Below are 13,022 nucleotides of genomic sequence, written 5' to 3' on the forward strand. Positions count from 1 at the left end.
TGGGGAGCCTGTGAGATGGCTGAGCTGTTGGTTGGCCCTCTCCTGCATGTTTTATGTCTTTGGTTAATCGGTTTTAATTGTTCAATTTTATTTACATGAGTTTTGTCTTTTGCTGTTTTATCTTCTAAGCTGCCTAGAGTTACATATGTGATATGGGCAGCCATATCAATTGAAATAAGCAAACAAACAAACAAGTTTTCCAGAGGACATATGATTAGGCTTAGACTGGCCTTTTAAAGGAAACTATTTTACAGTGTCTGGGAGGAGGAGGAGGAGGAGGAGGAGGAGGATAATCATCATCACCATCATCATCATCATCATCATCAGGCACAACTCCCTAGCTCCCTAAGGCCTGCTTAGGACAGTAGCAGCAACAGTGGTTGGCATTTGTGTAGTGCTTTCCGATGTTCAGCATGTTTCATATCTCCTTACCCTGCAGAGGTAACTTGGCATCTTTGCATACAGTACATTAATGTGGAAAAGGGTTTCTTTCCTTAACCTATTTATTCAGTTAAATACGGTGCACAGTTTTCACATTATGAAACATTTATCAGATATTTGATGCTGACTTTTATTTACAGATGGCTATCCACAAGAAGAAATGATTTACAGATGGAGAAAAAACTCAGTCGAAGCTGCAGATCAGAAATCTTGGAGACTTTATCAGTTTGACTTCATGGGACTCAGAAATACTTCTCATATTGTGCAAACATCAGCAGGTAGGCATGCAATAAATTGGAATTTCCTGCTCTGAAGCTTGAGAGAATCACTGCATCCATTTTTCTGTCTAGAATAACTTGGGATCACAGTCAAGACAGCACAACAGTCTAGAGTGTGGATTTTGTCTATCGATAAATATACATACCTGCATAAATAACAGGAGGCAGGAGGAGAGAGCCAACCCCTTAATTCTTGTGGATAATTTTGAATTAGTTTGGAGAGCAATTCATCAAAAATTACAGAGCTGTAGCCTGTCATGGGACATATTACTGATAATGGGTTACAAAAAGGCGATGGATAATTTAAAGCAACGTGTGTCGGATATAGATAGGCAGCTAGATTTGTCGGCTCTTCCTACAGATGTGTTTCTGAGTAGCTGTTCTTCTCATTTTAGACCAGCAAGTTATCTAAATCAGGTAACTGTTCCCAAACCTAGGAAAGCATTAACCTTCACTTGCTTTAATGCACTGCCAAGAGATGAACTTGAAGGAAGGTTTAGGAAAATTCCCTATTCTTCAAGATTGTCCTTGTGGTAAAGGGATGGTGGAACACAGACCAATGTATGACTTTACTGTTCATTCTGTAAAGATGCACAGTTACATTTTATAACCCCTTTATTAACTAAATTTCTAGATCATCAAATCAAATCTTTATTACAGTCATAGACCAGCATACAAATTTATTTTATGTACAATTAATGTTAGCAGACCAGTATGATTCAGTTTCTTTGAATGTGGCCAAATTTGTTTTATTGTCTGTAAAATTCATTGCCATCAATTATATTGATCATTTAGACATGGCTGTTTATTTTATTATTATTTAACCAAATTTTATTTTGTAATATTTTGGTTTAGTTTATCCAGTATGTCTTAACCTTTATGCTTTTCTAAATGTAATACTGATCAATGACTGTAATAAAAGACTAATAAAGGACAGACTGAAAAAGCCAAGTTTAGATAATCCTTGCTTCCTACATTGAACAGGTGATGACCAATTCACTGTAATACAAACATCATTTATATATTACTGTTGTAAATGCATGAAATGTATATGTATATCCTAATGTATTTAATTTATTTACTTAATATATTTATTTTTTTATTATACAATGTTTATAGCCTGTTCCAATCCAAATAGACTCTGGGCAAGGTCTGCATTGTCTATTCAGAAAGAGATGTAGATGCTGTGATAGAAAAATCATAGGAAATGAATGGAATGAAAGTAAAGAAACACAAATTAATTATTAGACTTCATTAGTGTTAGTCATTATCAGAAAAGGGATGGTAATGAGAAAAAGAATGTCATGGAATTGGCAAAGGCACTACCATGTCACCAACAACCACCCAGAGTCCCTCCTTGTGGGGGGAGATGGGCGGTGATGAAAACTTGATAAATAAATAAATAAAATAAAAATGTCTCTGGCAGGGTTTCTCAAGCAGGGTTCCATGGAACCCTAGGGTTCTGTGAGAGGTCACTAGGGGTTCCCTGGGAGATCACAATTTATTTAAAAAGTTATTTCAAATTCAGGCAACTTCACATTAAAGAAGTATATTTCATTCTTTATTTTCAGTTTATGAACACTGTTAATGCATATATACAGGCCTATACATGAAACAAATAAAATAATTTTGTAACTTTGGGCCTATATTTGAACCTGAATGTGTTCCCTGAGGCATGAAAAATATTTCAAGGGTTCCTCCAGGGTCAAAAAGTTGAGAAAGGCTGCTCTAAACAGACTGGAGTTTCTTGGTTTCATGAACTTAAAGTGGACCATTCAGAGGGGTACACTTTATGAAGAAAACAAAGTACGCAAATGTTTGACATGCCAATTCCAGAAAACCTCTCTGCTATACATGCACATATATATGCAGATAATGTGGGAAGACCCTTGAAAGATCCTGAGCTGAACCTTCAGGAGGACCAGTGCCTCACTCTTCAAGCACCAGGTTCAGAAGAATGCTTGGTTTCTTCACATGTGTTTTGCCAACCCTAGGGTGGACAAGTAATAAAGACATCTCTTTTCTTTCCTTCATAATAATAATTTTAGAGGACAGGTGTTATCTAATTAAATAAAAAAGTAGAAGTTTCTCTTCAGATTATGATTTGCTTATAAAATTCACTATCAGTGCCTCTTAGTTCATTGTTTCATAACTTAATGGATAATTGACAACTACTGACCTTGATAACTAAGTGAATGGTCATTTGCAGAAACAGTATATTTTTGATAATCAGATCTGGGTGTGGCAACCAGCTGCAAGTGCAGTGTTTGATCATCCAGTGGTATCTAGCTTGCTGGTATTGTAGCAAAATCTTGGATCAGATAGATATTGGTCTGACCCATCAAGGTGATTTGGTGTTGCTCGTGTGGCAGCCCTGACCATCTGCTAAATTGAAGGAGAGTTAGGATTTTAATACATATTCTGTTGCTGTTTGAGAACATATCTGCATTAAGGCAAATTCACTGTGCTATTTCTGAAAATGTTGTGATGAATAGCCCAGTTTATTGGGTAATCTGCAACTTTTGATAGATGCATTCTCAAGTCATATATAGATTTCAGTCTTATAAAAATCTGCCACTGTCATGGAGTCTAAAACAAGTAAATTGGATTTTTTATTTCTGTCCATCTGTCTTTTCACTTGTCTCCCATTCTCCAATCCTAATTGCTTAATAAATGCACAAATAAATATTAATTTGCAGCTGCTTTTTACATTTCTGTCATTCATTGTTGATGCCATTTTTCATTTATATATGATAGTAAGTCATTTTTAAGATGTAGTCAAAAGAAATTGTAGACAGCAAGATCATTGATTGTTGATTGTTGTTGAACTAGTTAAATTAGGCATTTCTATGATTATTTAATCTTTTCTCCAGGGTTTGGTAGATGTGTTTTCCCTTCCTTCCAAAACATTTTAAAGGCTTGAAAAGTTCCCATGGTGATGAATGCTTTTCCCCCACTGCCCTTTAATTGAAACTTAATGGAACTCATTTTAGCTCCAAAGAAAACTATTGTCCAGTCTGTAAATGCAGAAGTATGCATGGGGATCTATGGATTATTAACCGTTCTAGAAATCAGGATTTATTTAATTTAGCTCAGGGAAGGGGATCCATTCTTACTAATGGACAACCCTAGAAAGAGGTAGTCCAACCCTTATCCCAACATAATAATTTTATGTCTTAAAATAAACTCAAGATTGGGAAAGAAAAAGAAAAAAGGGACACAGTTCTCCAGATTACTATGCAGGGTCCTTGTATAGCTCATATAGCTACAAAAATAGTCTAATAGTCTATTAGATACAGACTATTTTTAGTAGGTAAACCCTCAACATTTACCTACTAAATGTTTACCTACTAAATGTATCTATTAGATACAGACTATTTTTAGTAGGTAAACCCTCAGTTATTTTTCCCCTTCAGAATACCCAGTTCTCCCCAGTAAAGGGAACAAGGGTATCAAAGGCACACAATCAGTGTAGTGCCTTGGTTAACTTTCTTGATATCATGTGCTCAAAAAAGAGAAAAGCCTTATAAAAATCAGTCTTCTGTATGGGCTCTTAATGACCATCTTGTCCTGGATTCCAACTATTCCTAAAACAGTTAGATAGACAGACAGATAGACAAAGCTACCTGCCTGGCTAAAGGGTGGAGTCCAGGAAACTGTTCATCCCAGGTTTCTGTTGTTATTTACTGAAATTATGCCCATATTAGGGGGCCTCTCAAGTCTGGAGTCCTGAGCAGTTACTCACTTCATCTAGTCATGAAGCCGTTGCTGCTAACACAAAAATATGAAGATAATAATTTTGAATTCCCCTTCTACACTTTTTCATGCCTTCAGTTCTGGGTCTCTTTGTTGCTGTTTGGTCTCTCCAATATTATGCACATTCCTGCTATGGTTCTTGATGTTTGCCATACTATATGGATGAGCCAGTAATAGCAGATAGGAGAAATCTGCAATGGGAAAGATGCATAATATTTAATATTGTGTTTTCATAACACAATAAAATTAATGAATATTCAGGGATATGAACAAGTTCATCCATACACCTATCAGCAGTTGTTCCTTATAGCAACCCCTAAAAGAAATATTATAGCCAAATAATAGGGGCAGAACATTTGCCGGAGGAAAAAAATGGAATCAAAAATTATCATGTGACTAACTCCTAGGAGTTAAACCGACCCTTCTGTAACTGATAGCTGCTGTACTTGGTAGGTTAAAAAAGTCTTACAAGCTAAGCACAATCAAAAAGTTATAAATGATTCAGAAATTTGGCAGACAGATCAATATATCATTGCAAGTCCTTTAGCCATGACTTGTCAGTAAGAGTCTGGTACTGTAATATGAAGTGATGAATTCTTCAAAAATGAAATTAAACAGATCAAGGCAGTTTTTGTTTTCCTGCTGATATTGGAACACATTATACTGTAAAAACAAAACACTGATACACAACATAGTGATATGTGGTGCAAACACATCAATAATGCATCTCAGTTGACTGGTGCTTTGCTAAAATGGAATAAACATATCATTAAATCTTCTGGTTATGCAGTTTAGTGATCACCTACAAATGAAGCCAGAGTGTAAGCAAAACCCTAGCATTTTCTGAGCTACTTCCACTTGAAATAAGAATAAGTTGAAAACTTTTTAATATGCATGTTGAGATATTCATATTTCAAGGTGGTAAACTTTGAAAGCAAGGGAATTGTTTCAGGAATGAAACATAACAGTATCTCTCTCTCTCTCAGTTTTAGGCCACAAACAATTATGGTTCAGAGGTAATTGAATTTTTAGCAACTGCATCAGCTAACAATTCCTATCAGTAATCAACCCATCTCCATAATGGACAGACTTTGCAATATCATTGAATGATCCTCTCTTCTGCTATTTAACTGAGAAGGATTAGAGTAGATGAATGAACACTTTTTAAAATAGGCTTAGATGTCAGGGACTCAAAGGGTTAAAGCCAAGGAGAAGGAGCAGTCATAGTCTTCCTTTCCTTTCCTTTCCTTTCCTTTCCTTTCCTTTCCTTTCCTTTCCTTTCCTTTCCTTTCCTTTCCTTTCCTTTCCTTTCCTTTGGTCACTCTCCTCCGTTGTGTGTCAACTGAGTGATACATTGCTGGAGAAGAGTATTAGAAGATTCCTGAAACTTTGGAACAGAAGAAGAGGGTAATTACCAACCTTTGATTCCAAACCAACAGTGCTGGCTTTTCCTCCTTCTCCTCAAAGTCATGTGGTTAGCCAGATTAGAATGACATTGTTTTCTGAAATGTTGGACTCTCCTTACACTGTTCTTAAATTCTAATATTTCTAGGAAACTGTTGAGATCAGCTTCACAGTTGAAATATTAATAATAATTTTAGGGATGAAGCTTGCACTGTAAATTCCATTAAAAACAATGGGAGAAATAATTCATAGCTAGCATTAACTGTGTTGGAACCTTTGTTATTTGCTTCGTTATCATATCTTTTTGAAATAATTAACCATAGATGAACCATATTAAATGAACCATATCCTAGGGTGATAATATCACAGAAGGGACTAAAGTACCAAAATGGTAATATAAGACTTTTAAAAATATTAATAAATCTTTATTTCCAGTGCTGTACTAATTTAAGGATAGCATTTATTGACATGCATGAATCCCTGAATATTTTTTCATGAATATATAATAAAAAGTTCATTTCAGCTTTGCAAACTAATTTTTATACAAAAATCCTAGAAGATGTGTTGTAAATTACAGGAACATGCACAAATATATACCATCTTAGTTAGCTGAAGGTAGAAATAGTAAGATATCTTGAGTAATGCAAGCATCTTTTATTTAGAGTGCATAGGTTCATAATCTTAGTCATGAAATCTCCCCATAATGGAGCACACAGTTGCACACAGATCCACAGGAATGAAGTTGGTTGGCCCATCTGCCTTTCTTAAGCAGGGTCCCTTAAGCCTTTGGCCACAACCTCTATTGTTGAACGTCCCCATGAACCTGTTTGGGTGCTTCTTCCATCTATCCTTTTTCAGAGAACATTCCTCTCTGCACCTTTTCTCAGAAGGAAAAATGGGGGAAAACCTCTTCTCAACTTTTCTTTTGTTGTTTATTCGTTCAGTTGCTTCTGACTCTTCGTGACTTCATAGACCAGTCCACACCAGAACTTCCTGTCAGTCGTCAACAACCCCAGCTCCCCCAGGGACGAGTCCATCACCTCTAGAATATCATCTATCCATCTTGCTCTTGGTCAGCCCCTCTTCCTTTTGCCTTCCACTCTCCCTAGCATCAGCATCTTCTCCAGGGTGTCCTGTCTTCTTATTATATGGCCAAAGTACTTCAGTTTTGCCTTTAATGTCATTCCCTCAAGTGAGCAGTCTGGCTTTATTTCCTGGAGGATGGACTGGTTTGATCTTCTTGCAGTCCAAGGCACTCTCAGAATTTTCCTCCAACACCACAGTTCCAAAGCATCGATCTTCCTTCTCTCAGCCTTCCTTACGGTCCAGCTCTTGCAGCCATATGTTACTACGGGGAACACCATTGCTTTAACTATGCGGGCCTTTGTTGTCAGTGTGACGTCTCTGCTCTTAACTATTTTATCAAGATTTGTCATTGCTCTTTTCCCAAGGATTAAACGTCTTCTGATTTCCTGACTGCAGTCAGCATCTGCAGTAATCTTTGCACTTAGAAATACAAAGTCTTTCACTGCCTCTATGTTTCTCCCTCTATTTGCCAGTTATCAATCAAGCTGGTTGCCATAATCTTGTTTTTTTGAGGTTTAGCCACAAGCCAGCTTTTGCACTTTCTTCTTTCACCTTCATCATAAGGCTCCTCAGTTCCTCTTCACTTTCAGCCATCAAAGTGGTATCATCTGCATATCAACTTTTCTTACCTTTTCTATATGTCTCAAAGTAGCCAGGATGCCCAGTAGACTAAATTCCCTGTCAGAATGAGACTATCAATTTCAGAAGAAGGTACAAGTAATTTATGATACAGATTAAGGTTAAGATGCTAATTGAGGACTGATGGGGCAAAGGGAAAAGAGAGATATGAATCCTGTTTGTTTTAACTCACAGCTAATCTTCCAGGCAAGAATGCAAATCCAGAAACACGCACTATGCATGTAGAACAAGATAGGACCCAATCCATTATATAAAATTCAAATGTAATGTAATGTAATATAATGTATAAAATAATAAATATAATAACATAAGTTAAATAAAGTAAATAAAACAATAAAACAAAATTGTAAAATAGAAGGAGAGGAGGAATCCTGACTCATATCTAGCTCCTTGTTGCTCTATATAGGTCTTTCCTTCTGATTTCCTCAGCCATCCTCTGGGGGAGGGCCACTTTCTCCTACTTGTTGGGAGCCAGTCTGAGAAGAGATGCTCCCTCCTCTCAGGATGGAAGACAAACAAATACAATCAACAGTCTCACAATAAAAGCAGTTACTCTCTCTTCTTTTTAAAACCCACCTGAGAGAGAACCTATTCTGGTCCTCATGGGCTGCTCAGAGTTCACATTCTTGGCATTTTTTTCCTGCTCTTGGTTACCATGGTAATTAAGTACTTCCTTAAGCATCGGCCAGGTGAAGAGGTCGAATTTAATTGTCCTCAGTTTAGGTGTTAATTGTTGCATTGCCTGAGGGGAAGGCAGCTTGCAGGACTTTTGTTTAGTTTTTTAGCCTTGCAGCCGAGTAAGCAGACTGGTGCTCTCTGAGAGTGTGTGTGAATGCACAAGCCTGTAAATATGTTTTTGTGCTTTCTGTAAATAAATGTTTATAGAAATGCCTGGTGTGTGATTTTTCTGATCTCCTGGGCCAACCGCTTCCTAGCCTACTCTGACACACATTTCCTGAGCTTTGCTGATCTCTGCCAGCTATCTAGATTGAGAAGTGTAGACTGAGTAGCTCTTTTGTATTTGAACCTTGTCAGGATGAGATTTCTCCCCTTCCCTACATTCTCTAAGGTCTTTTTCCCATACAGTCAGGTTTTGTACATTAAGGAAGTATATCATTGTTGTTGTTATTGTTATTAACATTTAAAGATTGCCAAGTCCCTAAAGACTCTTGCTGTTTTACAGATGATTCATAAGAAACAAAATACAGTAAAAAGAATACAAATAAAAGGTCCACAGACTAATGAATAACACAGAATAAAGTTAATTTATCCAAACCGAGCCGTAACCAAAGAAAGATGGGGTCCAGGCCCAAATACCCTCCTGAAGAGCTCTGTTCTGAGCAACCTCTGGAAGGCAGCTGGGGGGGGGGAGCTATCAGACGTCTAGTGGGGAGACATTCCAAAGAAGGGGCACAACCACTGAAAAGCAGCACTTGTGAGCCTTGGCCCCTTCCCCTCTATAAAGTGGGATGCTGCTAATAGCTTTTTCCAAATAGACTGAACTTGCTGGGCTGACTCCAATGAGAGAATGTGATCCTGCAGATAACTAGGCACCAAGTCACATAGAGCTTTATAGGTTAGTATCAGCACATGAAATTGCACCCATAAGCCCTTCCCACCAAGCAGACTGGCTCACCAACTGAATCTGGGGGACAGCTGTCCTGGCCACAGCCTGCTGTTCTAGCAAGAGCCTTTGCCTAGGAGAACCCCAAGCTACAAACTTCTTCTTTCAGATAGTGCCACCCCATCAAGAGACAAAAAATATTTCCTTATATATATACCATTTTTGTCTCCTAGTTTGCAATATGATTAACAAAATTGTCATGGTTCCAGCTAGCTTGGGCTGCAATTTTTAGAAAAATTTATCCAGAAAAAGCATTCAGTTTGGCGAGACCTTACTTCAGAATACAGTATCAATAATTTTTGATTCATTATTCAAACAAGCGGCTTCACTGAAAAAGATACGATAGAAGAAAAAGATGCTAAACTAGCATGTGCATAAACAAATAGATCTGTTATATAATTATTTAAAATGAACATCTGTGCTGGCTTTTCACTGCAAATCCTAAATTGTATGTTAAAGACATTTATTTTATGAATATTAATAGGTCTTATCTGTTTATAGAATGTAACTGACATTTTTCAAAGCCCCACTGGCTCCTACTGAGTCTTAATGGGACATTAAAACAATGCTTGTCGTATGAATGAACATAATTGGATAAATGCTCTGGGGACTGTGAGCCTTTTATCAGGACACAGTGAAGAAAATCTGGTACACCACACATCAGTGAGGTTAACATCTTCAAAAATATCCATCCGATTACTCCAAATTAGTGCTAGCTTATTAACTTTACATCCAAATATACAATCTAGCATAAGTGTGACCACTGTAAATGTGTACCACAGGAGAAATTCAATACATGTGGTTGAATCCCTTCTGCAATGAAGGGTAGCATCATCACTCATGTTCATATCAAATGACCATGCTTCCTTCTGTATTAAACATCAGTGGATTTTTAAGGATTTTCTCAGACCAGGAGCACAGTCTTATTTCTGAGTTGTGTGACAAACCCTTATGTGCCATCTGAGGAGTCCAGCTTAGAGAAGGGGGTCCTGATTTGCATTCTGTGGTACGGGAAGTGGAGAATTTAGCTGGACTGGGACAACAGCTTTCAGCCTCCCTAAGGGATTTACATTATTCCCCACTTCCAACTTACACTTATTAAATCATGGCATTCTATTAAAAAAAGCACAACAACTGCAGCCAAAAATGGAAAGTTGTGGCTTTGCAATAGAAACCAACTCACTTCTACCTCATTGGAAACATGTAAGATCAACTACTGAGGGCCAACTAGATTTTTGGCTCAAAAACCTTGCAATCTTGCCTTGTTAGAGGGATTTTTTTTTTTTTATCCCCCTAAATATCTAATTTCAGGCTTCAAGATCCTGGATCGAATGGTTGTGAAAACCTTTGCTAGGAAATCAATCTCTCCTCATAGAAACCGCTCCTCACTGAAACCATTACTCATGGGTTTCCTCTCTTCAGGGAAACTAAGCTGAAAATAAGATACCATTTCTTACTCAAATGGGCTTTCTTGGGCTTTCTTGTGGTTTTGCTAATGCTTCAGGCATTACCTATTACATTAGGCATAGCAGGGAGACTACAGCTCTAGCATCTGAACTAATGCTTATTTTGTTGTATGCATATGAGTTTTTTCCAGCATGGCACCATCCAGATGTACTGGGTTATAGTCCCCATGCTGGCTGGGTATTCTGGCTGTTGCAGTCTCACCAATGTGGAAGACATCAGATGGTGGAGGGAGATGTTTCATAGAACTGAACTAAATGTGTCCTCTCTTTTTTGTTTCACATATTAATGTGGTTTTTACAAAATAAATTTGGACAGGGATTATACTCAGTATAATTGTTTAAGAAAGTTCAAGTGGCATAAGACTTCCTGGTCCCCCCCCCTCCTCCTCCTTCTCCTCCTCCTCCTCCTCCTCCTGTGAATTAGCTAATTATAGCAGCAGACACTGAACAACGATTATTGATTAGTAATTGCTGTTCAGATTCATCAAATACAGTTGAGTAGCAATATCTGGGGGTGCCTTCACAATGGATAGGATATATTGTAGCATTCAGGATCTGATCCCTTTTACTGATAATTGAAATGATACGAATTGCCTCTGCAAGACTGAGGTGCCCTCAGCAAGATGATCCTGAACTTCTGCTTCTCCACTCACTCTCCTAGCTGGTTTCTTTCCCAGTGATCTATTCTATCCCTTTCCAATCCTCCTGGTCATTGTGCTCTTTCTACCAGCCCCTCCTCTCCTTATCAGATGGTAATGAAAAATTGCCCGTTCTGTTAGAATACAGTTTGTGAAGTGGACCCACGGAAAGCACTGAATTGCCTCCTGTCCCAGTTCAGCTATATGCATTGCTTGAGCTCCCTTTGAATTCAGTGAAGGTCTCTTCTGCATTAGATAAGCATAGGAGTGTGCTATTAAAATGTAAATTAGCCTCAGCATCCCTGTTAATTTTAATGTTGTCATTTTGCAGCTATGCTAAGTGTAGCACTTGTGGGCTACGTTTTCAGATCTCTGAATCTCTCCTTCATTTGCATTCTTATTAAAAGCGTAGCTATCTTTAATATAATGTACCACCATTCCTGTTATGTTCTAAGTAAGAAGAATGTGTAATAAAAATGTAAATATGGAAGCATCTTAATCTATTACAAAAATGACTGTGCTCCCCAAAAGTCATCCTTCAGTACAGAAATTTGCTAAATCATTTGATTACAGCAGCTTCTGCATGTAGGCACACACACCTGAGTACTGTAAATGAGAGCTGTGACTATAGCACTCCTCAACCTTGGGCTCTGTAGATGTGTTGGATCATCCAGTGATACCATTCATTATAATGGATGATCCCAGTATATTCAAGCATCAGATATAATATATAATGATAATGATGCACTGGAAAGCTTCCCTTTAACTCACTTTTCTGACATGCAGAAGGCAGTGCTGTGGAATGAAGGTGGTCCATTGACACGTCTTCTCAGCTAGAGAGTTAAGATTCCTGTCACTTTTTTGTCCCTTGATTTGTTTCCATTTGTTTTGTCTTGTGGACTTCAGCTTTTAAATGGTTCACAACCATTTGTGACTAACAATTAAGAGTCCTGCCCATTGGAGTTTAGTGATTTCTTTTATCCAAACACAGGAAGTTTGTTTCCTGATTAGCAGTATGTATCTGTTTAAGTCTCACACTCTTAATGGGAATTTAAAGGCGGTGATTTTTCATGCCCTGTGAAATGTTTGTTAAAATCTATCTACTTGGCAATGCAATTATCCAAAGAAATAGTGTTAAAAGACAGTTATTGTTTAGCAAGTTAGCTTAGCAGCTAGCGGTCCATTAAGAGAAAACATGAATGGTGTTTCAGAAACAATGTTGTATTGGAGCACAGTATCAGAAAGTGGTAAAGGCTATCTAGTAGTTTCTGAACTTCAAATGCAGTCTTACACGATTTTTGGTTTATCTGACCTCTCCTAACATGGTGCTAGGAAGCACTGTCTTTGTTTCTAATATAATCTAACTGTTCATGTTTTGTATACCCTCCATATTTTCAAGAGAAGGAGAATTTTATTCAACTGCTTATAACATCATTTTTGTGTGCTTGTCCTAGTCATGGTGAAATATTTTTGTAGCTAATAATGTCCATTGAGAATTCCTTAAGCTGAGCCAAAACAGTTCTTTTGAAGACTATTGTTGACAGTGAAGAGTACTATTGATAGTGCCAACATGTTTTTTTTTTCCTTTTCAGTGACTTTTCTACACAGCTTTTGAAATTATTTCCTTCTCATCTGCATTTCCTTCAGTGGCTCACATTCCTCAGTTACCACCAGTGAGATCATCTCATTG

At 37.6% G+C, this 13,022-nt stretch overlaps 1 protein-coding gene across 1 annotated transcript in view; it reads left to right on the top strand.

Moving 5' to 3' along the window:
• GABRG3 (gamma-aminobutyric acid type A receptor subunit gamma3) overlaps positions 1–13,022 on the top strand; it is a 343,475-nt gene that overhangs the window by 292,599 nt on the left and 37,854 nt on the right. Inside the window, exon 6 of the mRNA XM_063305008.1 lies at positions 582–719. Within this exon, the coding sequence (XP_063161078.1) occupies positions 582–719 (138 nt within the window). The remainder of the gene's footprint in view (positions 1–581; positions 720–13,022) is intronic.

Source organism: Candoia aspera, chromosome 5 (genome assembly GCF_035149785.1).
Source record: "Candoia aspera isolate rCanAsp1 chromosome 5, rCanAsp1.hap2, whole genome shotgun sequence".
Lineage (NCBI taxonomy): Eukaryota > Metazoa > Chordata > Lepidosauria > Squamata > Boidae > Candoia > Candoia aspera.